The sequence below is a fragment of the Lethenteron reissneri genome, chromosome 46 (assembly GCF_015708825.2).
Source record: "Lethenteron reissneri isolate LAM-NWPU_2019-01 chromosome 46, ASM1570882v1, whole genome shotgun sequence".
Taxonomy (NCBI): domain Eukaryota; kingdom Metazoa; phylum Chordata; class Hyperoartia; order Petromyzontiformes; family Petromyzontidae; genus Lethenteron; species Lethenteron reissneri.
This window is the reverse complement of record NC_083824.1, coordinates 11,747,569-11,775,058: the sequence shown is the minus strand read 5'-3', so window position 1 is coordinate 11,775,058 and position 27,490 is coordinate 11,747,569. Positions and strand designations below refer to the sequence as shown.

The 27,490-nt window shown below is 57.0% G+C and overlaps 1 protein-coding gene across 1 annotated transcript; it reads right to left on the bottom strand.

Moving 5' to 3' along the window:
• Window positions 1-3,430: 3,430 nt before the first annotated feature.
• Window positions 3,431-25,951, bottom strand: LOC133354088 (PE-PGRS family protein PE_PGRS4-like). Its single transcript, XM_061570659.1, has 3 exons — window positions 25,606-25,951; window positions 15,176-15,633; window positions 3,431-11,011 (listed from the first exon to the last, which is right to left on the bottom strand). Exons 1-3 carry the CDS (start codon window positions 25,807-25,809, stop codon window positions 10,807-10,809), a joined length of 867 nt encoding a protein of 288 aa, XP_061426643.1. The 5' UTR covers window positions 25,810-25,951; the 3' UTR covers window positions 3,431-10,806.
• Between the last annotated feature and the right edge of the window lie 1,539 nt (window positions 25,952-27,490).

The window sequence follows — 27,490 nt, the reverse complement described above, 5'->3', positions numbered from 1 at the left end:
CCGGCAGTCTATAATGTAGACTTATTCTTAGTTCTTTCAGTAAAAACACCACGACGTTTCGATAACGCAACACAAGCGGTTGTCATCAGGAAAAGGGGGGTTAGCCTCGAAAGGCAAACTGTTTATGAAGGTTTAGAGATGTTCGTGGCCCAAGTGTGTCAGCAGCATGGGGGGCGGGGCAACAGTCTGTTCAGTCGATACGGGGCATCTTTGTGTTTTGTGTGTGATGCCGCGTAACGATAACAGCAGCGACCGTTTCCACTCCGACCCCCCCCCCCCCCAGGGGTTTGTATCCGTGGACTCTCCCACACAGCCACAGATATCGACTCGAGCAGCCAGGCTAATAATATCCTGCTCAAACTAACATTGACGCTCCTCTCCTGTTTTACAGCTCTGAGCCAGCGGTGGAAAATGCCACGTTTCTCATTCCTTTGGCAGGGGGCGAGTCTCTCCACAGGATAACAGCTTTCCATCGTCGCGAAAACAATGTGCTGTGTTCAACTTGCATAGCTAGTTCTAGATTTGAAGCTTTCGTCACTGCAAGGATTCATAGGTAGCCTGCCCTCCCTCGACCAGGCCGCGAGATGGAACGATCCCAACTCCACGGGGCTCCGTCTTGGACAGCGCTCGCGAGGAGCTGTCCCCCACGCGGAGCGCTGTCCAAGCAGAGACAGCGTCGCCACCCAGCCCCCTCTGTGCCACCCAGCCCCCTCTGTGCCACCCAGCCCCCTCTGTGCCACCCAGCCCCCTCTGTGCCACCCAGCCTCCTGTGTGCCACCCAGCCTCCTCTGTGCCACCCAGCCCCCTCTGTGCCACCCAGCCCCCTCTGTGCCACCCAGCCTCCTGTGGGCCACCCAGCCCCCTCTGTGCCACCCAGCCCCCTCTGTGCCACCCAGCCTCCTCTGTGCCACCCAGCCCCCTCTGTGCCACCCAGCCCCCTCTGTGCCACCCAGCCTCCTCTGTGCCACCCAGCCCCCTCTGTGCCACCCAGCCCCCTCTGTGCCACCCAGCCCCCTCTGTGCCACCCAGCCCCCTCTGTGCCACCCAGCCCCCTCTGTGCCACCCAGCCCCCTCTGTGCCACCCAGCCCCCTCTGTGCCACCCAGCCCCCTCTGTGCCACCCAGCCCCCTCTGTGCCACCCAGCCCCCTCTGTGCCACCCAGCCCCCTCTGTGCCACCCAACCTCCTATGTGCCACCCAGCCCCCTCTGTGCCACCCAGGCTCCTGTGTGCCACCCCAGGCAGGTCTCGCTCCCCTTGGCGCCGAGAGTACGAAGAGTCTCCATCTCCTCCCGGCAGCCTCCCGGTGTGTGCGTGTACTGTATGTTAAACTTCTTTTGCACCGTACGTAACCAACCGTGCTAATCGGAGGTGCGGTCGACGGACAACAAACTAAACACAAAAAGCAGTTCTAAAGAAATGAGATGTAAACGTAGATTCCTAATATCGGAAGGAAGAGCGTTCCAGACGGCCGCAGAAGCACGCATCTGAAAGCACAGCGATGGGTTGGCCGTCTCCGTTCGATGTCCAGCAGCCAAAAGCCGCCGCCGTCGCTGCTGCTGCTGCGAGGATGGACCGGAGGACGATTTGTGCTCCTTGACCGGATCACCAAAGTGGCATCGTCGTTCATTCGTGGCAAGCTCTCTGTGTGCGACGAGTGCGAGCCGGGGGCTCCGCAGGGACACGTGTCCACGCGTCGCCGTCTCTCCCCTCTTCGTGGTCGGCGGCTCTGCGAGCCCACCGCCCCCCCCCCCCCCTCTCGGGACCCCTTCCATTTGAGCTGTCCACGGAACGCTCGAGTGTGCGGCGTTAAAAGTCCTTTCATCTCGACGTTCAATTACAGGGCCACAAATGGGCACCGCTCGGGGCTGTAATTGGGAGTGACTCAAAGGAAACGCAAGCGTCGAGGTCCGGGGGGGAGAGGGTGAAGAGGTCAGCGATGAAACCGCGAGAAACATTTGGCCCCCGGCCTTTGTCGAGGTCGACTCGAGCTGCCCCCCCAACACCCCCCCCCCCCAACACCGCCCCCCCCCCCCCTAACATCGCGTTGCGTGAGCCGCAAGTTCCAGGCAAAGTTCAAACTCGCGTGAAGATCCCGCGACTGTCTCTTGAATAAAACAAAACCCACATGACGCTGCGTGGCGGCTGGGTTTGACGCTGCGTGGCGGCTGAGCATGACGCTGCGTGGCGGCTGAGCATGACGCTGCGTGGCGGCTGAGCATGACGCTGCGTGGCGGCTGGGTTTGACGCTGCGTGGCGGCTGAGCATGACGCTGCGTTGCGGCTGGGTTTGACGCTGCGCAGTGACGCGTCAAGCTCGTGCGGGGCCTGTACCATGTGGGCTTCTAAAGGGGCCCTAAATATAAAAAAACACGTAAATGATAAAATAAATTTTACTTGCATAGAAAAGTAACTGTATTTTTTCATTTGCTATATAGCCAGATAATACGACAAATCGCTAACCTTAAACATCCAGTCGTTCATAGAAGTTGAAGGCGGTATAGTACTATAGTAATAGAGCAAGTGCAGAATCACTGAACCGGAATTGATAGCTTGAAAACGTGTAGTAGTAGTACTACACGTGTGGTAGTAGTAGTACTACTACATGTAGTAGTACTACTACTACATGTAGTAGTAGTACTACATGTAGCACTAGTACTACTACATGTAGTACTACTACACGTGTAGTAGCTACGACCTCGTCCCGCATGGCGATGCGCGGCTGTGCGAGGGTGCCCAGCGCCACCTGGCGGACAGCGCTGCTACGGCGCCTGAGGTGTCACGGCGCTCACGTGACCCCTGGGCACGGCCCCACGTGGAGTCCCCTTGGCCCACGTGACCCCTGGGCACGGCCCCACGTGGAGTCCCCTTGGCCCACGTGACCCCTGGGCACGGCCCCACGTGGAGTCCCCTTGGCCCACGTGACCCCTGGGCACAGCCCCACGTTGAGTGCGGTGCGTGCGCTCTCCCGCCCGCAGCGCTGCTGAGCCAGTGACCGTGGGAATTCCACATTGACACGGGGGGTTGATCCATAGGATAACCACCGTTGGCTGCCTCACAATGTGGTAGAGTATAGAATTCATTGTATCGACCCGCCAGTGATGATGTGCTGAGGGTATGTAACTGTACTGCTGACATGTGCTAACCACTGCGCCACCACACCCACCATGCAAAGATCCCCCGTGTAGGCGAACCATCATTTGGGGAAAGTGCTGTTTGCGAGCACCTATAAAGGCTGGCACGGTGCACGAGAGCGGCCAGCACCACGCCCGGCCGCCTTCGTCTCCCCAGTGGCGATGTCTACACACCGCACCAGGTACTCATTCGAGGCCCAGTCAACACGACCGATTCATATAATCGTCAGTGGAAATTTGCCGGTTTCGTCGCGCAGTGCACTCATCGCAAAGACAAACACGCACACACACACGCGTGCTCAGGGTGAAGACTTGGGTTTGTTTTAATCTCATATCAGCTGGGAGTCACGTAGGAAACTGGTGGGTCAAAGAGCACTGGGGTTCACGCGAGGAAGCACTGTCGTTGGCACTTTGCTTTGAGCACACATCCAAGCGCCTCACAAGGAAACGAAAGACCCCACAGGCGAGAGGAGAGCGAACGAACCAAGCCCGGGTCGAGACGAGTGGCGGTGACGGCGGCGTCCGGAGCTCGCAGTCGTGACACGGCCCACACCCTGCCAAGCGCAGCCCCCCCCCCCCCCCCCCCCCGCTGATACAAACAAGGGGGCTCAGGGGGTCCCGTAAACGCGAGGGGGGCCTGGGGGATTGGGGAGGGGGGCCGCGGTCACTCACACGATGTCTAAACACGCGGACATCATCGATAATGATAACAGGGCGAGGAGCAGGGGGGGGAGGGCGGGGGGGTCAGGCGTCACTTCCCAGACATCCCGGGGGGTGGAGATGGGAACATCCCGGGGGGGGGGGGGGGGGTCCGCAGCGCACGCGGGCACGGGAGGGAGACACCGCGGTCGGGGCGTGATCCACACGCCCAGGGCGCTTCAGACGAGATGTGGACACTGACTACGGGACCATGGTTTTCAATGTACCACTGTGACATGATGACGAGTGTGACGTTATTAGCTTCAAAAAGTCCTCCACTTGTTCGCCATCGTTGTCAAACCATGCCCTGGAGTCTTCTCCAGGTGGTCTCCAGAGCCCGGAGTCGCAGCGTTTATTGTGCTGTTATTGCAAATTCTCAGAAGTGTTAAAAACAAATTTAATGCACATGCACCCTGTATACCCCGCTGCTATCTGATGACCATCTTGACTTTACCCTCCAACAGCTGATGCGTGTCCGTCAGGGGCCATCTACGTACGGTCCACCGTGGGCCCCACCACCCCAGTGAAGGCCCGCGCCCAGCCGGGTGCTGCAGGCCCTGCCTGTTGGGCAGCAGGGCGGCCTGCCTTGGGGCTCGTGGGTCCCCGGCAAACGCTCGAATTCCGAAAACGTCGCTCGAACGGTCGTAGCGACTGCTGCGGCGACTCGGGCGACAGCTCCGCAATTCTACACAAGTGTTTAACGCGAGTTTGCAAGCGAACAGCATTGAGATTTGAGAGGGCTTCCTTCATGGCTTGCTAGCCGCGGGCTTGTGAGGATTGAGGTTCGTTGGGAGGCGTGGCGAGGCTTTAAACTACAATTAAAATGAGGACCTCGATACGAGTTCTGCAGATTGCGGTCAACATCGCCAACCACGTGGTGCAGGCGTAGAGGGAGCGTCCCGCAATCTGAAGGCTGGCCAAGTTCACATCCAGGTGGGGGTTGTCTTTGGCCCATCATTTTTCGGGGGTCGATAAGATATTTTATCCACTTTGTGGGCAAGTCAACCGTGGCCGTCCTATGGATATACTCTCCTCCGCCATGTGAACGTGGAGTATCCACCACTGGCTCAGCAGGGCTGTAAACGGGAGACCAGCAGCAACGCCGCCAATCCACATTTGAGCCAGGAGCTCACTTTTGGAGTATCTATAAACGGATCGGTACAGCAAACTCCACGTGACTGCCCAGGGCGGCACGGACGCCTCAGGGCCTCTGTCCCCGGCACTGCCTGCAGGTGGTCACCCTGCGGCAGCAGTGGCGTGGACAACCCACAGCCCAAACCCCCACAAGCTCATCCCTCGCGCTCTCTCTCTCTCATTGGTTAATCGCACACGCGGTCAGAGAGCGAACCCCGAGTGAAGAGCCACGTGACGCCCCCCCCCCCTCCCCCAAGTACTTTAAATAGTTTGTGCACTTTTCGTAAAAATCTATCATCGTCGTCATTATGATTATTACGCCGAGCACTGTACTACTACTACGACTGTTGTTGTTATTGCAGTTCATTCACAACGGACGGCTGTGTGGCCCAAGACTCGGCGTGCTGCGCGGGGCAGGGAGTCGCGGGTTCGTCGCACTGGCGGAGTCAGTAGGGGGGGTGGGGTGGCACGTGCCCCCCCCCAATGATCCGATCGAAATCCCTAATTTCGATCGGATCATTAGGGTTTATTAGTAATTGTGACCCCCACTGCCACTGTGTAGCATATTATTACGTGCCAGGGACTCTATGAGATGATAGGACAATAGTCTGAGTCCGTAATTGGCAAAAGTAACGGCAAAGCAGTTATAAGTGACTCACAGAATTGTGCGCAGTTGCGTATACAGCACACGACTTCCCTGAAGGCATCAACACCTTCAGCGAGCGCGATTCCGATCACACAACGCGGTTCGAATTCGACCCTCGATCGATGGCTGCGCCATCGCCGCACACGCGTCGAATAAAAAGCAAGGGACAAGTCCTTACTTACTAACAACAACTCCTTTCATTTTTCATAGCTGGAGGGGTTGCCCCCCCCCCCCTACCTGATAATCCTGGCTCCGCCATTGGTTCGTCGGTTTTGACCCGGGACATCTCTCTGCACAAGATCTTTGCGGCTCATCGGATTCCTCCAAGATCAATAAATATTCTCTGAATCGAACTGACAGCGTCGTCGGTTGCTCCGTATTCAGTTCTGGGATGGGGGAGGGGGGAGATTTGGGGATGAGATTTGGGGGTGAGATTTGGGGGTGAGATTTGGGGTGAGATTTGGGGGAATTCCTTCTGGTTGGCACGGCGAGTTGCGGCACCCCGGGCCGGAGTTGCCCACATTCGGGGTGGATCTCCCCTTCCTCGAATTCGCTTCGTGGGTGACTCGCCGGGCGAATATGCGCGAGACATAATTATGCGGGAAACAATTCTCATGTAAATAAACGTTACGCAATTACGGCGAACGGGTTTGAGGCGAGGTGTGACAATCGTGGGCGACGATTCCATCAAGACGTCAATGATCTCCGTGGCATTTTTGTTGCAGGTAGGGCGGCCGACATTGGCCGCCGGATCACGAGAGCCGATTAAATACCAAAGACAAAGACCCCCCGTAAAACCTTCATGTACTTTTGGGCAAAGTGCTGTTAGCGAACACACATGAGCAACCACCACGAGGGGGTGCAGGTGGTGCAGGTGGAGCATTCCCCCTCCCCAGAGCTGTTGGGTGGGTGGTAATGGGGGTAATGGGGGTAATGGGAGGATGGTGGGTGGTAATGGGAGGTGGTAATTGGGGTGGGGGGTAATGGGGGTAATGGGGGTAATGGGAGGATGGTGGGTGGTAATGGGAGGTGGTAATTGGGGTGGGGGGTAATGGGGGTAATGGGGGTAATGGGAGGATGTGGGTGGTAATGGGAGGTGGTAATTGGGGTGGGGGGTAATGGGGGGTAAGGGTGGTAATGGGGGTAATGGGAGGATGGTGGGTGGTAATGGGAGGTGGTAATTGGGGTGGGGGGTAATGGGGGGTAAGGGTGGTAATGGTGGACTCTTACAAACCTCCGATTAGCACGGTTGGCTACGTACGGTGCGAAAGCTCAACACACACACTACATACACACACACTACATACACACACACTACATACACACACACTACATACACACACACTACATACACACACACTACATACACACACTACATACACACGAGCCGACGCGTGTGCGTATGAACACGTGTGAGTGTTGCGTGTGCAGTGTGTGCTGTTGTGTGCAGTGAGTACTGTGTTGTGTCTACAGCACTGTTGTGTGTTCGTGGCGTGTGGGCTGCTTCACGTATCAAGCTGAATCACCTGTGTGCCCAGGTGAGAACTCCCGCCACCAGGATGTGAGTCTCAGTTGTCAGAGTGAGCTGGGGGCCTGAGTGTGCCAGTGGGGGCGGGGTGCGATGATCGCCGCGGTGGACAATCCCGACCGAGTCTCTCGCGGTGTCGACCTGGCCAATGTTGCACCCCCCCCGGTGGCCGGCACACCACGGGCCCCCTTGCTCTCTCCCGGACGACCTCGCCGATGACCTCATCCAAGAGATCTTTTCAACCTCCACGGTGAATGCGGCGCACCGCGCGCGCTCTGGCGCCGCACCGCGGTCGACGCCTCGGCAGTAACCGGGGCGGCCCGCTGGAGCCGAACCGTGAACCTCGATGGCCATCTGGGCCATGCTGTGCGGGGTCGCGAGGTCCGGGGGGATTGAATGGCTGCAGGGCCCAAAATGAATTAAGTCGGCACCGCAGAGTCCAAATAATTTGTGTTTTTTATATTCGCGTGCCCGTGTGTTTGCGCGTATGCCTTTGTGTGTGTGTAGGTGCGCGTGTGTGTGTGCGTACATGTGTGTGCGTGCAAACACATTTGAGGGGCGATCAAAACAATGTTTGAGGACGGGCTGATGATGAAAGCAGACTAATATTGACGTTTCAATATAACCGTAACTGCCTTAAGTCTCGACTCACCGATCGCCCCTTTGTACATTTGTTGCGAAAGGAGCCAGCTTCGCGACATTCACACATTGGTGCTTTGATTTTCTCAATAAACTAACTCGTACTCGTCGCACGACCACGTGTCGCAAGGACGCAATGATGGGTAGCAGGTGCGTCCCGTTCTCAAAACACTTTTGACCGCCTCTCGTTTCAACACGTTCGCACGCGCACACGTACACACACGTGCGCATAAAGCCGCTTCAATCTTCAGAGCAGAAGTGCCGTACGTCTCTTTCCGACGTGAAGCGAGCGCCGGGCGCAGTAACGCCGATGGGTGAACGAGTCTCGAGCGAACGGAGTACGTGAAGCGGCGACAACGGCCGTGTTTGAGCCCGTGGAGGCGACCAAGGCAATGACGACGATGGTGACAATAACGGTGATGATGAAGACGACGATGATGACGATGGTGACGACGATGGTGACGACGGTGAAGATGCTCCCGTGTGCTCAGTGAGCGTCTCCGAGCGTCGGTGACACGAGCGGAGCGCGACCACGTGACGTTAATCCCACTTAATGCCAAAATATATCGGTCTTTCTGTAAAACCTAAAACACCGCGACGTTTTCAATAAATTACACCGTACTTAAATAGTCCAAGATTTCATGGTGTGACGCCCTTCAGCAAAGTGTGCAAAACCGGTACCTACATCCTGTGTTTAAGACGACTCGAATGGGGGGGAGAGAGCGGTGGCGCAGGAGTGAGTGCGCCGGGCAGCCCAGCGACCCGAGGGTTCAATCCCAACGAGCCGCGGTGGCGAGCGATACGCGCGGACCGGTCCCCAGCAATCCCCACCACCAACCCGCACCGATCAGCGCGGTCAAGTATGGTCAAACAACTTGAACATTGCGGCATGGCGGCGGGGGGCGGCTTAATCCGACCGTAAAAGATCGTTCGGTGGATAACATCCGGGACGGAGGCGGTTGCGGGTTTGTTCATGCGCGCGACTAAAACCGACCTGCCATGAAAACGGCTCGTCGGCAGGATGACACGCGCGTGACGTTCCCTCGTGCCAAAAGGGGTGCCCCCCCCCCCCCGCCTTTTGGCGATGGGAACGCGCCGCGAGTTTTCCAAAATCAACGCGAGTTGAGCGAGCGGGCGCGTCACATGGAGCGGACGCACGTGAACACGATGCCCGCGCCGCGCGGAGCGGACGCACGTGAACACGCAAATCATCGCTTCTCCGGTACCGATATGAGTAAGTGCGTTCTCTGGGGCGGAGTGTGAGAGGCGGAATTGCTCTGTGCTCATACAAGGAGGAGAGTTTTAAAGAGGGCCACGGGAAAAAATAAATAAGCCCAATCGTTAACTCATTACGATAAACTAAACGATTTTTTTAAAACAATTTTTTCATTTGATCAGGTAAGGCGCCACTGAGCTACGTAGCTCTTCCACAGAAGTGACCTGGCCATCACGAATGACAGCTGAATGAAGTGGCGGCAGACCATGTGGATATTGATAGCAGCCAATGATCTCAACGCATGTTTCTAAATGTGGAGGGGGAAAAAAAAACACCGAAGGACTCGGAGAAAAATCCACACGCGTGCAAGCGTGGCCACGCTTTCACATCCAACCAAACATAACCACACGCGCTCACACGCGCTCACACACACGCCCTCTCAAATAAATATATGTAGTGTGATCATACACGCACGCACGTACACACACACAACATGCCCCTCTGTCTCGCTAGCGAGACACTATCAGGGCCGAGTCCAGTGTGACCAAGCCACCACGCCTGGCCACCCTCGTCTCTCCCAGTGCTGACGCGTACACGGTGCAGCAGGGACTCGTTTCAGGTGACGCTGACCCTGGGGACGGCCCAGGGCCGGTTCAGAGATCACTCGCGACCGACGCTGGCCGTGACCGAGGCGTCGGCATTGGTGGCGCGCTGCGCTAACCACTGCCCCACCGCTCCGCGTACAACCCTTAAGCACGCAGACACGCACTCGCGCGAGTACCCACGCTCGCGGAAGCCGAGGCTTAGGTCGAAGTTTGGGGTCAGCGAGTCGCAGGGTCGGGCGTTGGCGAGCGGCGCCAAGCGGAACCCACGTCCCTCCATCTTTGGTCAGGCTTCGTGCGTCACTTACAGCAGTCGGTCGGTCCACCGCTCGACCGTCAAAACAATCGTCCGCCGGTTAAACAGCCAACCGTCAATCCGTCAACCGTCGGCCAAACGGTCACCCGTCAGTTACCGGTCGCCCCCGTGGGCTCAGAGTTTGTGTCGCCCAGCTGAGCGCGGTGGCGCTACCGCTCAAGCGGCCGACGGTCAGCGCTCGTCACAGCGAGGCGCCAACGCACACGTGCATGTGTTAGCACGTGCACAGCGTCCGTGTAAACGAGCGCGCCGACGCACACGCTACACGGGACACGGTATAACCACATCGAGACACGGTATAACCACACTGAGGCATGGTATAACCACACTGAGACACGGTATAACCACACTGAGGCACGGTATAAACCACATCGAGATTGGGACGAGTCGCACGGGAGTTGGCGGCTCGACGCCGTAGGGAAGTGCTCACTACCACAGACAGGTATTGCTGCGACGATAAACGAGTCTACCTGCGGGCCTAAAATTCCGCCACAAACTAAATGCCACTAAGTCCGCTTACTTCTCAAAAGGATGTTTCTAAGACGGGCATCCAAACCGCCGCATTATTTTGTTTTAGAGGCGAGTATCTCTCTCGCTCCACGCCACTAACAATCAAGTTGTAGTTCCATCCGCTTCCCATCTGCGCCGTCAATTGCGGCCGGAGTCACCGCTCGTCCGAGCCGGCCACCGCACCGCCACGGTCGACGTAACCTCGGTCCGCGCCACGACGCGGTTACGGAACGACGCCGGGGACGCGACGGGTTGTCGCGGCGCACGCCGCCGGCGTCTCAGCCGCCACCGCCGCCCGCTGGCCGAGGGCCTCCGCGCACGCCGACGCCGCTGCCGCTTGCCACGGCGGCTCCCCTCCATCGCCACGGCGGCGTCGCTCGCGCTCCTACGCCGTGGGCTCGTGATGCGCTCGCTGCTGCTGCTGCTGCTGGGAGTGGAAGTCCAAACGTCCGAAATGGTCGTCGCTGAAGATAAGCTCGTCGTCCACCTCGAGCAGCCCCGTGCTGTCGCCCCCGCTGGTGCCGCCCCCGCTAGTGCCGCCGCCGCCACGTGCCGACCCAGGGGACGCCCTCGCTTGGCCGCCGGATGGTCTGGACAGGGAGGACGACGAGGAGAACGAAGTTGGGAGGATGGAGACAACAGGAAGGCAACGACGGACGGCCACGGCGACGAGAGGGAGGGGCGGGAAGGGGTGGTCACGTGACGCGGCGGCAGCGCGATCGCCGCTCGTTGCAAAGGGCCGCGAGCTCGACCCCGACAAGCCGCCCCCCGGTTATGACTACGGTGCGCGTATTGACGGTCGAAATTCTACGCTGGGTCTGCTTCACTCACGGTGGACCTTATTAGAGATCCCGTGACGCCGTTCGAAGAAGAGCAGCTGGCCATTATGCGTCACGGTGCCAATTTGTCAAATTCAAGTAATTGGGCTGACAACCAACATAATCGCCCCTCGTGTGAAACTACCGCAGACTGCGTCCGTGAAACACAGCGGCGCCCTTCTTCGTGACTGCAGCCCTGCGCTAGAACAATGGCACGATTGCCAAATGTACTAAATCCCTATCAATAGCAGCCGATAACAACCTGTTTGTGCATCCCAACGATATCCAGGCTTAACGCCTGCTTGGCTTATGAGATCTGATAAGATCCGGTGCACATTACCTGATTTGGTCATAGGCTCGCGACAATTATAAAGATGCCCCGAATAACCTTAACAGACCGTTGGGGCAAGTGCTGTTAGCGAGCAGCACCTATGAAGGCCGGCACGGCACACGAGGGGGCGGGTGGCCAGCACCACGCCCCGCCACCTTTGTCTCCCCAGTGGCGATGTTTACACATCGTATCAAGTACTCATTTGAGGCAGAGTCGTCACCAGGTGACGATTCTCTGAACCGGTGCTGGGCCGCCCCTTGGCAAGCACACGCCCACAAACACACGAAGTCGTGGCAACTTTACCGATGGCTTCAGGGTCGCACGGTGGCGAGATGTTAACTACCTCACCAGGTATACAGGATCACACACTAACACGCACCACCCACCCACACGCACCTCACACCCACACGCACCTCACACCCACACGCACCTCACACCCACACGCACCTCACACCCACACGCACCTCACACCCACACGCAGCTCACACCCACACGCACCTCACACCCACACGCACCTCACACCCACACGCACCACACACCCACACGCACCACACACCCACACCCACACGCACCTCACACCCACACGCACCTCACACCCACACGCACCTCACACCCACACGCACCTCACACCCACACGCACCTCACACCCACACGCACCTCACACCCACACGCAGCTCACACCCACACGCAGCTCACACCCACACGCACCACACACCCACACGCACCACACACCCACACGCACCACACACCCACACACACCACACACCCACACGCACCACACACACCACACACCCACACGCACCACACACCCACACGCAGCTCACACCCACACGCACCACGCACCCACACGCACCACGCACCAACACGCACCACACACCCACACGCACCTCACACCCACACGCACCTCACACCCACACGCACCACACACCCACACGCACCAACACGCACCACACACCCACACGCACCTCACACCCACACGCACCTCACACCCACACGCAGCTCACACCCACACGCAGCTCACACCCACACGCACCACACACCCACACGCACCACACACCAACACGCAGCTCACACCCACACGCAGCTCACACCCACACGCAGCTCACACCCACACGCAGCTCACACCCACACGCACCACACACCCACACGCACCACACACCCACACGCACCACACACCCACACGCACCACACACCCACACGCAACACACACCCACACGCACCACACACCCACCACACACCCACACGCACCACACACCCACACGCACCACACACCCACACGCAGCTCACACCCACACACACCACACACCCACACGCACCACACACGCACCACACACCAACACGCACCACACACCCACACGCAGCTCACACCCACACGCACCACACACCCACACGCACCACACACGCACCACACACCAACACGCAGCTCACACCCACACGCAGCTCACACCAACACGCACCACACACCCACACGCACCACACACCCACACGCACCACACACCCACACGCAGCTCACACCCACACGCACCACACACCCACACGCACCACACACCCACACGCACCACACACCCACACGCACCACACACCCACACGCACCTCACACCAACACGCAGCTCACACCCACACGCACCGCACACCCACACGCACCGCACACCCACACGCACCTCACACCAACACGCAGCTCACACCCACACGCACTACACACCAACACGCACCTCCTGCGACACTTAACAGGCGTAGCACAAACGTCCCGCCACGCAAGACGAATTCTCTCCGTGTATAAACATGCACAGTAACGCATGGCCTCGTCACACACAAAGACAAGGATCTCCCACGTCGCCTGCAGAGGCTGTTGGGGGAAGTGCTGTTAGCGAGCGCCTATGAAGGTCAGCAAGAGGGGGTGGGTGGCCAGCTCCACGCCCGGATGTCTCCCCAGCGCCAATGTTTACACAGCACACCAGGTGGGCATTTGAGGCCGAGTCAACCTAGGGTAGGCCACGGGGATTCGCAGCGCGGTGCGCGAACCACTTTGCCGCCGCTCCCCGTATACGCACACGGTTAGCGCACACACGATTGTGAAAAAACACAACAGAATGGACTCAAATCCTTTTCGCTTTAATCGCCGCACGATGTTCCTCTGCGGCACCGTGGGGATCGCTCATCGCCATCGCCGCCGCGCCACTCCTCTCTATTTTAAGTTCGCAGCTCCCGGCAAAATTCATTACCACGATGTTAACCCTTGCCCTCAAAGGCAAAGATCCCCCGCATAGCCTTAACCGACTGCTGGGGCAAGTGCTGTTAGCGAGCTCCTATGAAGGCGGCCACGGCACCCCAGGAGGTGGGCTGGCCAGCACGACGCCCGGCACCAGGTACTCGTTTGGGGCCGAGTCGACCTAGGGCAAGCCCAGGACCGGTTCAGATACTCGTCACCGGCGTTGGCCGTGCGGCCAAACCCGGCGAGAGCGCCGCTGAAGCCGCCGCTGACCGGCTCCCGCCGTCGTCACGTCTTCCACCCGCCCAAAAACACGAACACCTCGCGTGCGTCCAACTCCACCCAACTCCACCCAACTCCTCCTCGCCCACCGCGTGACAACCCCGCGGTGCCGGCACGCCTCGTGTTGGTGGCCAACAAACGACGCGGCGTGATGAGCGCAACGCACGACGGCGCCGCCCGGGAGCGGCTCGGCCAACGGGAATGTCGCACCCCCTACCTGGCAGACCGTGGTGCGGGGGGGGTGAATGATTCACTTCAGCCCCCCACCCACGCCCCCCAATAAAAAAAATCCCCGTTGGGTGGGGGTCGAAGGTAAAGGAGCGCGAGGGGTGGTGCCGCTGAGAACCTGGGTTCCAATCCGGGCTACCGCCTGGGATTAGACCTGGTTCTCAAGCCCAGTGAGTTGATGATCTCAGCCTGGTCACCAGTGACTCCCGTAGAGACCCATAGACTCACAGAGGTCCCGTACTCTCACATAGAGATCCACAGACTGGCATAGAGACCCACAGACTCAAGTAGAGATCACAGACCCACGTAGACTCACATCGAGGCCCATCGACTCCCATAAACTTACACAGACACCCATAGACTCACATATAGATCCCATACTCTCCCATAGAGATCCCATCGACTCAGAGACTCACAGACGGTGTTGTGATTAAACGGGGTTCTCAAGTGTAGCGAGTTCATTGTCTCAGCCTGATCACCAATTACCGCACACAATAAAAAACGAACAGGTTAAATGTGGTTTCTGAACTTAATGTGGCTGAATTCCAACTCTGAGAATTTTAAATACATTTGAATGTCACGCTACGAACATTACTCTCATATGACAGAGCGGGTGGTCAAGTGTTGCCCTCTACCGTGTGTGGACCAGAGACCACTTCAAGAAGGGATCTCGGATTTAGCTCTGCGATATCCGCTTCTGTGGGCCGTTCTCTTCACGAGAAGAAGTTGCACGCACAGACACACACGCAAGCACACACGCACGCATGCACGCACACACACAGGCACAAAAAGACAAAGACACCCACACACGTAGACATACACACAGGCACACAGACACACATGCACAACGACGCACACACACACACACGCACACAGACAAGCTCACGTGGCGGTGGCGCCGCGCTTGGCCGTGACGGCGGGGCTGCTGTGACCGCCGCCGTGGCCCAGGTTGGCGCGCGTCCTCTCCAGCCGGGCGTCGATGCGGCTGAAGAAGTCGCTGGCCGTCACCTCGTCGTCCGGCGCCGCGTCCGGACGCCCGTCCTCGCGTGCAGCCTCCACCCTGCCATTGCTGCCGCTTCCACTCCCGCCTCCGCCACCAGTACCGGCGGCGAAGGTCGTGCCGGCGGGAGCGGCAGCACCGATGGGACCTTCGGTACCGTTGGAACCGGCGGCACCGGCGGTACCTTCCCCACCGTTGGCCAGGGGCTCGGCGGTGCGGCCGCCGCCGCCGCCGTTGCCGTTGTCTGGACAGTCGGGAGGCCCCGGGACCGGGATGAGCAGCGTGGTTCTCAGGAAGAGCGACTCGTTAGCGAAGAGGTGGTTCGCCCGGCGGATCTGCTCCGTCTGGGAGGGGCAGAGGGCGGCGGGCGTGCCGGCGTTATGGGCGGGGTCCCAACGGCCCCGGGGTCCGCCACCGTGAGCGGTCTCATGAGTCCGGGCGTGCACAACTAAATTTGAAACTGTTTAATTTTGCCAGGTGAAGCCCACCGAGCTAGGAGGTCTTTTTCACAGGCGACCTCGCCACAAGCAATAGAAAGCTCGTCCAAGTCAATTCATAGTAGCGGCTCAATCATCTAAACGAGTGTTCCTAAATGTGGAGGGCACAAGTGGAGGACCGCCGGTGGGCCACTGATGTAGCACCAGTGGGGCCCAACAGTGGCCCACTAGTGGGGCCTACTGGTGAGCCACCGGTGAACCACCGGTGAACCACTAGTGAGCCACCAGCGGTCCGCGGAGGACCGGCTGGCGACCACTGCTCCAGACAAACAACAGCGAGTGGGGTACCAATAAGTCACGGATCTTAGACAGTAGGCTGGGCATGAAGCCGCCTGTCTGATCAACGCAGGAATGCGAACGCTCACGGGAGACCGGCACCATCGACCTCTCCACGATCCGCATCGGCGAATGCTGCGACCCGCTCCAGCGATTGGCGACGGAGCGGGTCACGTCGGCAAACCGCCCGCGCCGTTTCTACGATCCGAAGAGATCGGGGCGCGTTCAGGATGGTTTTGTCCAAGAGCAGAGGTTGTTGAAGCAACCAGAGACATTGAGAGGCAACCCAGCGCAGCCTGGTTTCAGGGCGGTGCAGTCAGAGAGCATTTTAAAGGCAGTGTGGCCTCCAGATCTAAGCTACGATTATTACTGCAATTTACACAACACACAGGTACACTGAACGTGTGTGCTTACACACAACACTTAAGCCATGCGTACACACAACACTTAAGACACCGCGCACACAGCAAACACTGCTGTATTTACATGCACACGAAGATAAAGGTCCTCCAGTTAGCCTGGTTCGACTATGGGGCAAGCGCTGCGAGACATTGTTAGAAAGCCCAACCGCAAATTGTTCGCATGGTGGGTTGTTGACCAGCAAAGTTCCCCCACATGCCCTGCTACAGATAAATATCAAAGTAATATTTGTGTCTATTCTTACAGCTGGAATTTAGACAATTAGGTGAGACGCCAAATGTGATCTGCTGTTTAATTCTGTGCACAGTCATTGGTGGGCATTGATATGAGATCTTCTTAAACGCAATGGGCCTCGTACGGAATAAACTCGGCTGACTTGAGTAGCAACTGGGCCGAGCCCATCACACTCTCTACATTCCCGAACCCCGGTTTAATCACGGGGGGCTGAAGGCACGATCGCAGATCCAGGATCTCGTAGCGCGCGTCACACTTGGGTGCTTGCCGACGCCTCCACGTGTGCATCTCGCTCTCCGCCACACCTCTCGCACAGCCGGCAGGCAAACAAAAAAAAACGAGGCGCTAATTAAACGGCGACTTTCACGGTGCTGCTCCAAACTTAAGCACGCCTGGGGATTTTTGCGCTCCGTCTATAAAAAGAAGCGAGAAGCTCGTGGCTACGTGGCCACCGTTGCCGACACGCTGGGCGGGGGGGGGGGGGGGGCAGTTCACCGCGCTAAGGGTATTTCATCTCCTACGCTTTGTTTTTTTTGGTAAAGTCACGTAGGTAAAACATTTAAATAAATTAAATCACGACGTTTCGGGCGCAACACAAGCATCCTTCTTCAGGTGGAGACAACTTAGCGAAAGCACACCGCTTAAGTGGTGTCTCACTTAGCGAAAGCACAACCGCTTAAGTGGTGTGCTTTCACATGGCGACGTGGCAGCGTCTCTATAACTGCCGTGCGCTCGAATCTCTCCATTGGCTGCCGGTGGGGTTTCCAAGATCATTATCCTCACCCACAAGGCCCTCAATGATGCTGCTCCCTCAATGACGATATATACAGGAGCTCCTCCTCCTTCGCCTCCTGTACGTTCCAACAAGAATTTTTCCGAGTGTGGCCCGCTGTGCGTGCCGAGGCGGCGTCTCTGTGCGACGACGATGGCCGAGGGCCTCTTCCTCGTGGGGCACCCCAGGCTGTGGAATTCACTTCCACTGGACGGTCACTCCGCTGTCTCCCCTCCTCACTTCATTCAAATCGTGCCCTGAACACGCAATTATGTTTGAAGGGCTTTTCCTATTTCTTAAATCTGTTTGTTTTGGGGTTGGATTCATTGGTGTCGGTCTGCGTGTGTTTGTGTGTTTTGCATTCCACATCATCATCACTTAGTGGCGAATGGCGGGTATTGGTATTGGTGTTTTGCATTCAGGCTGGCCTGCCGACGATCCATCCTGAGTTTAACCAGGCTGGATTGTGCGAGGACCCCACAAATCCTTGAAAGATCTGGACACATTCCCATCAGTGAGCTCCTCCGGCACCGCAGGCCCAAGCAGCTCTGTTTGGCCGGATAAAGGGGGCTAAGCGGGCACGACACGGGCTGGGGAGGAGACGAACCGATGCAGTACGGGAGGATGTGGAGCTGAGTGGACTTGCCAAAGACTGGTACCATCGGTGTCAAGATCGGCCTCTACAGAGGAGGCTCGTGAAGGATGCTACTGGGCAGCTGGAGGAAGTCGCCCTCCAACAACAACGGAGGGCGAAGGAGCGACGCTCACAACAACGAGCGGAGCGCCGGGCGCCAAAAATGCAGCAATTGGGCACAGTGGGCGGCATAGATGGTGCATCTGCCAGTCATCTCAGTCAACCCATGGCATCTGGATCTGTCCCGTGACCTCCTTCCAACGAGCCATCAACACTACACGTGGCCTTTGAGTGCATGTGGCCTGGCACAGACGCCGTAGTGACGTCACCGTCACTTAGTGGCGAATGGCGGCTGTTGGTATTGGTGTGTTTTGTAGATGGCCTTGTGACCTCCGGGTGAAATGCGCTTTAGAAGTGTGAATTATTATTATTCTTATTCGAGTGAAGAGAGTACACTTTGGTCAAGGAGATGTGATTTGCACGGGGCTATGGACAGGACAGCATCCTTTGCATCACTCACCTTCGTTTGTAAATTTCCCTTAACCGACTGGACAATTTACTGCCTTATCAGGGCCTCTGCACGTGCAATGGGTCATGGGGGCTATTTGACCATACTTCACCAGGCTGGTCTGTATGGAGTAAAGGCGGGCGCACAGACGATGGAGCACAGTACTGTACTAATCATGAAGCTGGAGCAGAGTGCAGCTCAACAATAGATTTCGCTGCAATGCCAATGGCTACGTACGGTGCGAAAAAAGTTCAACATACATACATGGTGATCGCCCGTACGAGCACCCTGCCGGCTCCAACCCGCTGTGCTCCTGGAGGCCTGACGAGATTGGGTGCATTCTGGGCAATTTGGCCAGAATAATGCTTCCTCTGCTACCCTCATTAAACCACAAAACCAACGGGAATTTCCGTTTCCTGAATCACACAACGGCTGTTTGTTTGGTTTTTCGAATAACCGCTTTTTTTGCTGGCACATCAGTCGGCTTCCTATGGGAGAACAAATGCCCTGGAGACCAGTTACTGGAACCAATGCCGGTACGGAGGAAGACAAAGCAAAGCAAACAAGGGCCGAGTGCTCGGACTCGGCAGCAGGGCTTCGCGATACTGAACAACACTTATCAAAGGTTCTGAAGACGACGGCTTGTTGTTGCGATCGAAACATCGTGATCTATTTTAATTTCTTAATTTTCTATCTACGTGACTTTACCGAAAGAACCAAAGAGTATGAATTCCTGCAGTCACGAAAGCCTCAAATCAAGACTTATCAAAGGCTTGCGTAACGATTCAAGAGCGGCGGCGCCGCCGTCAGAAATCGGCGAACGTAACTCTGCGCGGCGGGGAAAAAAGCCTCATTGGTGCAGCAGCGGTAGTAGCAGCAGCGGCAGCAGCAGCGGCAGCAGCAGCGGCAGCAGCAGCAGCGGCAGCAGCAGCGGCAGCAGCAGCAGCAGCAGCGGCGGCAGCAGCAGCAGCTCCTGCAGCATCGGGGACTTCCGAGTGGCAGCAGAAATGTTATACCGATCACTCTTTTAACTAGAGCATATCACACCGACTACGCTGACATTTCACCGGGTAAAAGCCAAAGGCGTTTCATCATTGTCATGCCCAAAGGGACGTTTGGCACTGTCGTTGATTGTGCGATGATGATGATGACGACGACGTTTTACAAAAAGCGATTCAGCTCGAGGTAAATTCTCAAACAGACTTTGACACTCGTCAGGACCCCCAACGGTGTGGCGGGCTCTCCGTGAACGATAAGATGACAAGGCGTTTGGCAATCGCCCGCGCACGCAGGCTGCCTGTCACGTGACCTGGCACGTCACGTGGCAGCCATGTCACGTGTAATGCTCCCCGCAAGGGAAATGCGCTTCAAAAGAATGGCCGAGCAGTGCACGTCCTCACGGCTGCGTGCGCCGAGCTGTCCGACGCACATTCTACGCTTCACTCATTAAATCAACAACAACAACAAATTCGGTGACATCAACCAGCGTTGTAGCACTCCAGTAGCATCGTCACGTCGAGCACGTGCGGCCCCCTTTCGTCAATCCGCTGCTGGACGAGGGCCTTCAACACGCCGTGCGTGTCGCGGAGGTTGTTTGACCATACTTAACCACGCGAGTCAGCGCGTGCTGGTTGACGCGGCCGCGCAGTTTCCTGTTCGCCGCCCGTCGCAGGGGTTCGTGGTTCGAACCCAGCGGCCGCCCTTGTTATTACTGCGGTGGTTGCCCCGGGCAGACGCATCGACAGATCACGCCAGAGCCCTGTGCGCGATCGTCGATGGCCCACCGCGGGACTGGAGGCGTCCCCGGGGCAGACCACGGCCTGACGTGGACACGCGCGATTGAGGCCGATCTTCGACACCACGGCTTGGCTTGCATTCAGTGTGACGGCGAGCGCAGGATAGCATTGCCTGGTGGCGGCTTGTGGGGACTGCCACGCCCCGAGAGCCACGCACGACGACGACGGCGGTGACAACCGTACTACACGGCGGCCGGTAAAGATCGCCCCACGCCATTCCCAGGAATCGGGCCTACTCTTGCAAATGAGTTCACCACCAAGGTTAAACAAAGTCAACTTGAAAGCGGGGAGCATAAATGTTGCGGCATAGTAGAGTACAACAATAGATTGTTGCGCACAGCCCCCTGTTGTTAATGTAGCCAGTTTCAAGGAGATTTGTTTAAACCAGATGAAGACCCAAGAGACGATCTTTAGGTCACCAATGATAATCGAAATGTGTGGTAGAGGCACTCATCCAGCAGTGGATTTACAAAACAGCTGTGTTTTTACGAGTGCACATGCACCACCTACAAGATGAAGAGACATTTGGCTTTTCGGTCATGTCTTGCCTTAACAGAAACTCACTCGCTCTCTCGTTCTCTCGCTCTCTCGTTTTCTCGCTCTCTCGCTCTCTCACTCGCTCTCTGCAGCCCTCGGCAGTTCTCCCCGCACGTCGGCAGCTTCAGCCGCATGCCGAGATTGTTCCCCTGCGCACGCAGCGACGTGAAGAAACAGTCCAACAGCGACACTCGCACCTCCGTAGAGTAAACACGAAGCAAGCGACGATGGGCGTGTCACACCGTGCGGGGAGCGGTAGTGCAGCGTTCAGCGCGCTACGCTACGAACCCGACGACTCGAGTTCGATTCCCGCTCACGGCCAACAACAGTGACGATTAAATGCACCGGCCCTGGGCCTCCCCGTCACTGGGGAGACAAAGGAGGCCGGGTATGGCGCTGGCCACCCACCCCCTCGCGTGCCGTGCCGGCCTTCATAGGTGCTACTCGCTAACAGCGCTTGCCACTCCACTCCGTTAAGGCTATACGGGCGATTTGTGTCTTTGTCAAAGAGGTGGTAAAGGTGCAGCCCTGCAATCACTCGCTCACTCCGCCGCTGGCGAGCTCACTGAGAGCCCCTCTACGTTTTCCATGCTGGCTTGATGTCTTGGAAGATGTGAGAGCAGCCACACTTCTCCCCACACGCCGATTGACGAACAGTGGTGAACCCACTCGTACCGCTCAAATGCCTTGCCGGCCTTCTAAGGTGCTGGTTAACAGCACTTCCCCCAACACTCTGTTAAGGCTATATGGGGAAGCTTTGTCTTTTTGCCGGTCCACCAAACCATGGGGCTTGCTGCAGTGAGGCACTCCAGCAGCATTGGCTTGATCAAGCACACTCCGGGCTGGTTTTGACGAAGCCTCTTCAGCAGAGAGTGGCCTCTTAAACAATTTTAGGCATTGCTCTCAACCATTCTGTGCTCTTCTTACCAAGTGGTGACATTTCGGTCAAACGCACGTGGGGGAGCAGGGGTGTTCGTGTCCATTGGCGGTCCCGTACGGCAACGGTGCTAATTGGACATTTGCATGCGAGGTACCAGTCGCCCCGTAGGGTAACTATTACTGGCATGGTAATTTAAACCACGACTGGCTTGGTTTAAATGGTAATTTTCTCAAGTGTCAATACTGTCGTAACAGTGCACAAGACTGTGGTGATAATGTTGCTGTATTAATGCAGCGTCATGTTCATCTCGGTCCTCCTTGAATAACTGTCCCAGGTACCGAGCACACAATCTTCTTTGTTTTATAGCTACGTTCCTCCAACCGAAGTCTCCAATTGTTAAGCCGGCATGGTTGATGATGACGACGATGCTGATGGTGAAGTGTCAATGCTGCAGTTTCGATTTCGTGAGATTAATGATTTCCTGGAAGGGCAATAGAGATGGGTGACTGATGTGATCTTCTGAACGGGCTCGAGAGCTGACATTTGACGCAAGTACTTGATAGTCAAATCCATATACAGATGAGCAGACGTATCGAAATATAACACAATGTCATCGAGGTCAGTGCTCGAGTATACACATTGTAATCTTAATTAAGTGTCAATGCGGTAGAGCGAGCGGCTCGCAATCAGAAGGTTGTGAGTTCAAGTCCTGGTTAGGGGTTTGTGACTCGTTTGTGACTCGTGGAAAAGTCAACAGCAGTCGTCCTAATTGATCAAGAAGAGAAGAGAGAGACGGCGACTCCTGGGACGCTTCCTGCGGAACCCCGGGGGCTACTGGGAGGAGATGGAGGCTCCGGATACTCGCGGTGGCAAGGGGAGCGAGCCCTGGCTGGGGTGGCCCACAGGAGGCTGGGTGGCACAGAGGAGGCTGGGTGGCACAGAGGGGGCTGGGTGGCACAGAGGGGGCTGGGTGGCCCACAGGAGGCTGGGTGGCCCACAGGAGGCTGGGTGGCACAGAGGGGGCTGGGTGGCCCACAGGAGGCTGGGTGGCACAGAGGGGGCTGGGTGGCCCACAGGAGGCTGGGTGGCCCAGAGGGGGCTGGGTGGCCCAGAGGGGGCTGGGTGGCCCAGAGGGGGCTGGGTGGCCCAGAGGGGGCTGGGTGGCCCAGAGGAGGCTGGGTGGCACAGAGGGGGCTGGGTGGCCCAGAGGGGGCTGGGTGGCCCAGAGGGGGCTGGGTGGCCCAGAAGGGGCTGGGTGGCCCAGAGGGGGCTGGGTGGCACAGAGGGGGCTGGGTTGCCCAGAGGAGGTCTGGGGTGGCGACGCTTGGACAGCGCTCCGCGTGGGGGACAGCTCCTCGCGAGCGCTGTCCAAGACGGAGCCCTGTGGAGTTGGGATCGTTCCATCTCGCGGCCTGGTCGAGGGAGGGACGGCTAGCTATGCAAGTTGAACACACCACATTGTTTTCGCGACTATGGAAAGCTGTTATCCTGTGGAGAGACTCGCACCCTGCCAAAGGAATAAAAACGTGGAACTTTCTACCGCTGGCTCAGGCTATAAAACAGGAGATGAGCACCTCCTCGATGCCTATTTGTGCAGGGAATTACCTTGCCTGGAAATCCATGGCCAAAAGGTTTCAAAGACAATGCCATTTATTATCAGAGCATGTTTGTTGTTTGCATGTTCACCACTGGTACCGTGTGTGGTTAATGCAGACTTGATTCCTTGTAAAAAGGTTTCTATTTGGTGTTTGAACATCTTAAACACCTCCTGTTTTATTGCCAGAAAGGGTAAAAATCTTATTTTTCATACTTTGATACTGGCAAAAAAGGTACCAACATACATGTTATATAGCACTGCATTGGTTCGAACAACTTGTTATCGCGCACTCTGATGAGTCCGTCACAAATGTGCACGTATTGATGAAGTATGAATGCTTGCTGTGCCATTACTATTTCAGTGCAGTATCGTAGAGAATATTGTAGTTGCAATGCTGGTTACACTAACACAGCAGTCCACTATCAATCGAGTGGCAATACTGTTGGCATTATAGTCTTGCGTGTGCCAATATGTTCAGGAGTTCTATGCCAACCAATGCAGAGGTCTGCTGCTGGCCACGACGAGAGAGGGCTTCAGCAGGGAGAGTTCGTGTCGTTTTTCTGTCTCTTCCTCCCCCGTTGAAGCAGCGCAGACAACAGGGGCTTACTTTAAAGTCCAGTTTTTTTTGCATGTCCACAATCGCACCGTGACTTGTATTTTAATGTATTAATGTGGGGATTAATCGTCAATGCCCTCTCATAATTTTTTTGACGACGCACCAATATTGAATAATTAACATTTCAGCATTAATTATGCTGGTGTAGTACAATATTTATATTCCAGCACCGATGAAATGTCAGTGCCAATGTAACAGGTCAATGAACAGCCAATGCTGTTGAGCGTTAACGTTGTTGGCGTTCGTGAAGCTCCAATGTTGCGGTGTCAATTTCGGGGCATCAATGGCGCATATCGAGAGCGCATAGACCTTGCCAACCCATACGGGTTACCCGTATTCTTGTGCAGGGAAATTGAGTCTTCATGTCCATACGGCGTACAGCCGTTTCAATAGGGGCTTTGTGTGATGAACCTTGAGATTTATAGGGGACACGGGGTGACCACCAAGGTCTGAATTGTTCTGTAATAGGGGAGAGCACTGCCCGGTACCATCACCCACGCCGACTGCTCGCAAGCTCATCCACATCGCACGCAGCGCTACGAACCACAAACACTCGAGTCCCATTCTCAGCGGGGGCTGTCAGTGGGGGCTGTCAGTGGGGGGGCTGTCAGTGGGGGGGCTGTCACTGGGGACTGTCAGTGGGGGGGCTGTCAGTGGGGGGGCTGTCAGTGGGGGCTGTCAGTGGGGGCTGTCAATGGGGGGGCTGTCACTGGGGACTGTCAGTGGGGGGGCTGTCAGTGGGGGCTGTCAGTGGGGGGGCTGTCAGTGGGGGCTGTCAGTGGGGGCTGTCAGTGGGGGGGCTGTCAGTGGGGGCTGTCAGTGGGGGCTGTCAGTGGGGGCTGTCACTGGGGACTGTCAGTGGGGGGGCTGTCAGTGGGGGCTGTCAGTGGGGGGCTGTCAGTGGGGGCTGTCGGTGGGGGCTGTCAGTGGAGGGGCTGTCGGTGGGGGGGCTGTCGGTGGGGGGGCTGTCAGTGGAGGGGCTGTCAGTGGGGGGGCTGTCACTGGGGGCTGTCGGTGGGGGGGCTGCTGTCAGTGGGGGGGCTGTCAGTGGGGGGGCTGTCAGTGGGGGGGCTGTCACTGGGGGCTGTCGGTGGGGGGGCTGCTGTCAGTGGGGGCTGCTGTCAGTGGTGGGGCTGAGAGGACATCCGAACCGGTGCATCCATTCCCTCCTTACTACGCCTATCGCACTGACCAAGCGTGGTGAAGTATGGTCAAACAACAACACTAAGTGGCGGTGACGTTACCGCGGCGCTTGTGCCAGGCTAGGTGCACGTCGAGGCTGTCACGTGGAGCGGTGGAAGGCTCGCTGCTGGCAGGAGGACCCGGGCTGTCACGAGTTGACCGACTGCGCCACCGGTCAAACAAACCCGCACACGAAACCCCCCGGGGGTCGTCTTTGCGCACTCATCCAGCAGTGGAGAGAGCGCAAGCGATGTGCGGGGGGAGGGGAGGGGGGTGCAGCACCACTCGCTCTCTCGCTCGGAGCGCGACCCTCACTCGCCGCGACCCTCACTCGCCGCGACCCTAACTCACCGCGACCCTCACTCACCGTGACTCCGTAGCGCAGCGCCAGCCCCGCCAGGGTGTCCCCTCGCACCACGGCGTGAGGCCGCGCGCCGGCCCCGTCCGCCCTCTCCGCGCCGCGCGGCCGCCCCATGTCGCGCATGGAGATGGCGGGCGACGACGGCGGCGACAATGACGACGACGACGAGGTGGAGGACGAGTGCTTTTGACGTCGCCGGCCGCTCGCCATTGTACCACCAACCTCCGCCCCCCTCTCCCGCCGAAGGGGAGACCGGCGGGGGGCGCCCGCCAGGAAAGTCCGCAGGCTGCGAGCGCGGCCCAGCGCCGCCCGCGCGATCCGCTCAAGCGCACGGCTCGCGCGCGATTGGTCAGCTGCGCGTCACGTGCGGATGAGAGGGGCGAGAAAAGGGGGAGGGGCCAAGACGTTGAGGGGCGGGGATAGCTGCCGGGGCGGCCAATCAGAGTCGAGACGGGGCCACGGTTTGCGGGCTTAACGATTAATAATTAAATTTTGATTTAAAGCTTTCGTGACTGCAGGGATTCATCTTCTTGGTTCTTTCGGTAAAGTCACGTAGAAGGGAAATAATAAAATAATATAAAGATAAAACAATAACAAATTATTATACATTTGAAGCTTTAGTGACTGCAAGGATTCATACTCTTTGGTTTTTTCGGTAAAGTCACGTTGGTAAATTTTTTTTTAAATCACGACGTTTCGGGCGCAACACAATTGGAGACGTTTCGAGCAATGGCCCTTCTGCAGGGCACGTGGAGAGGCCAGCAGAGAGATAAGAGCGCATACCCCGTTAGACGTATTCTTGTACAGGGAAATTGAGTTTTCAGGTCAATACGTCGTACAGCCGTTTCAATACGGGCAAAAGCAGAGTATTATCACCGGATAAATTGATGTGCATTGACATACATAACAGACAAGAGAATTGCGGTTAAACAAATACGCTCGAGACTTAAACAAATTTTCTGGTGGCGATGCTGCTGCTGCTGCGTTGGCAGCGGTGCGTAGCACGGCCTAAGAACGCGACACGCACGTCCAGCACGCTGCTGGTGGGCCCTTGACAAGTGAATACATCTAACAGGCAACGTTTCAGGCAATGGCCCTTGATCTAACTCGCACGTAAATCAGAAGCAAGCGGAGTAGTCCCGCTACTTAGTCGGTATTATACAGAGGGACAGATGTGGAACGGAGGCACATTTCCCGCTTATTTGTTATTTAGATCTGCTTTGTTTACTAATGTTGTGTTTAGTTTTGTTAATTTTGTGATTAGTTTGTTGTCCTTCCCGCCGCACCTCCGATTATCACGGTTGGCTACTACGGTGCGAAAGAAGTCAAACATGAGTTTGGGTCTCTATGGGTCTCTGTGAGTCTCTGCATCTCTATGGGTCTCCGTGGGTCTCTATGAGTCTCTGTATCTCTGCGAGTCTCTGTGGTTCTATATGTCTCTGTATCTCTATGTGTCTCTGTGGTTACAGGAGTGTAACTGTGCGTTTGGAGCCTCTCTCCAGCACCAGAGTAAGCGCGGCGTGTCAGCCAGCCCAAGGGGGGCATCGTCCTGGTGATGGCCTCAGAGAGGGCAAGGGAGGTCGTGGCAGCCCGAGTGGGGCACGTGATGCTCGGTCGGGATCCTTCGGGAAAGGTCGAAGGCGGAGCGAGGCCACGCTCAGGAGCATCAAGGGGCAGCCCCGAAAGTGTTCTTGGCTCATCTTCTTGGTTCTTTCGGTAAAGTCACGTAGAAGGGAAATAATAAAATAATAAAAATAAAACAGAATAAAATAATTCTCATGACGTTTCGGCTACAACGCAAGCAGCCGTCCTCAGTTGAAGAATGAAACACCACCAAGCTTGGAGCGTATATTTAAGCTGGGTTGGAGGGGGGAAGAAGAGCGCCTTGACA

What these genes read in the sequence shown, in the direction of transcription:
- LOC133354088 (XM_061570659.1), bottom strand. Translation starts at nt 25,809, where the DNA reads ATGGCGAGCGGCCGGCGACGTCAAAAGCACTCGTCCTCCACCTCGTCG. An exon ending in CGCTGCGCTACGGAGTCACG is followed by an intron (nt 15,634 to 25,605) that starts GTGAGTGAGGGT and finishes TGCCCCTCCCAG; the next exon opens with ACGGAGCAGATCCGCCGGGC. An exon ending in AAGCGCGGCGCCACCGCCAC is followed by an intron (nt 11,012 to 15,175) that starts GTGAGCTTGTCT and finishes CTCCCTGTCCAG; the next exon opens with ACCATCCGGCGGCCAAGCGA.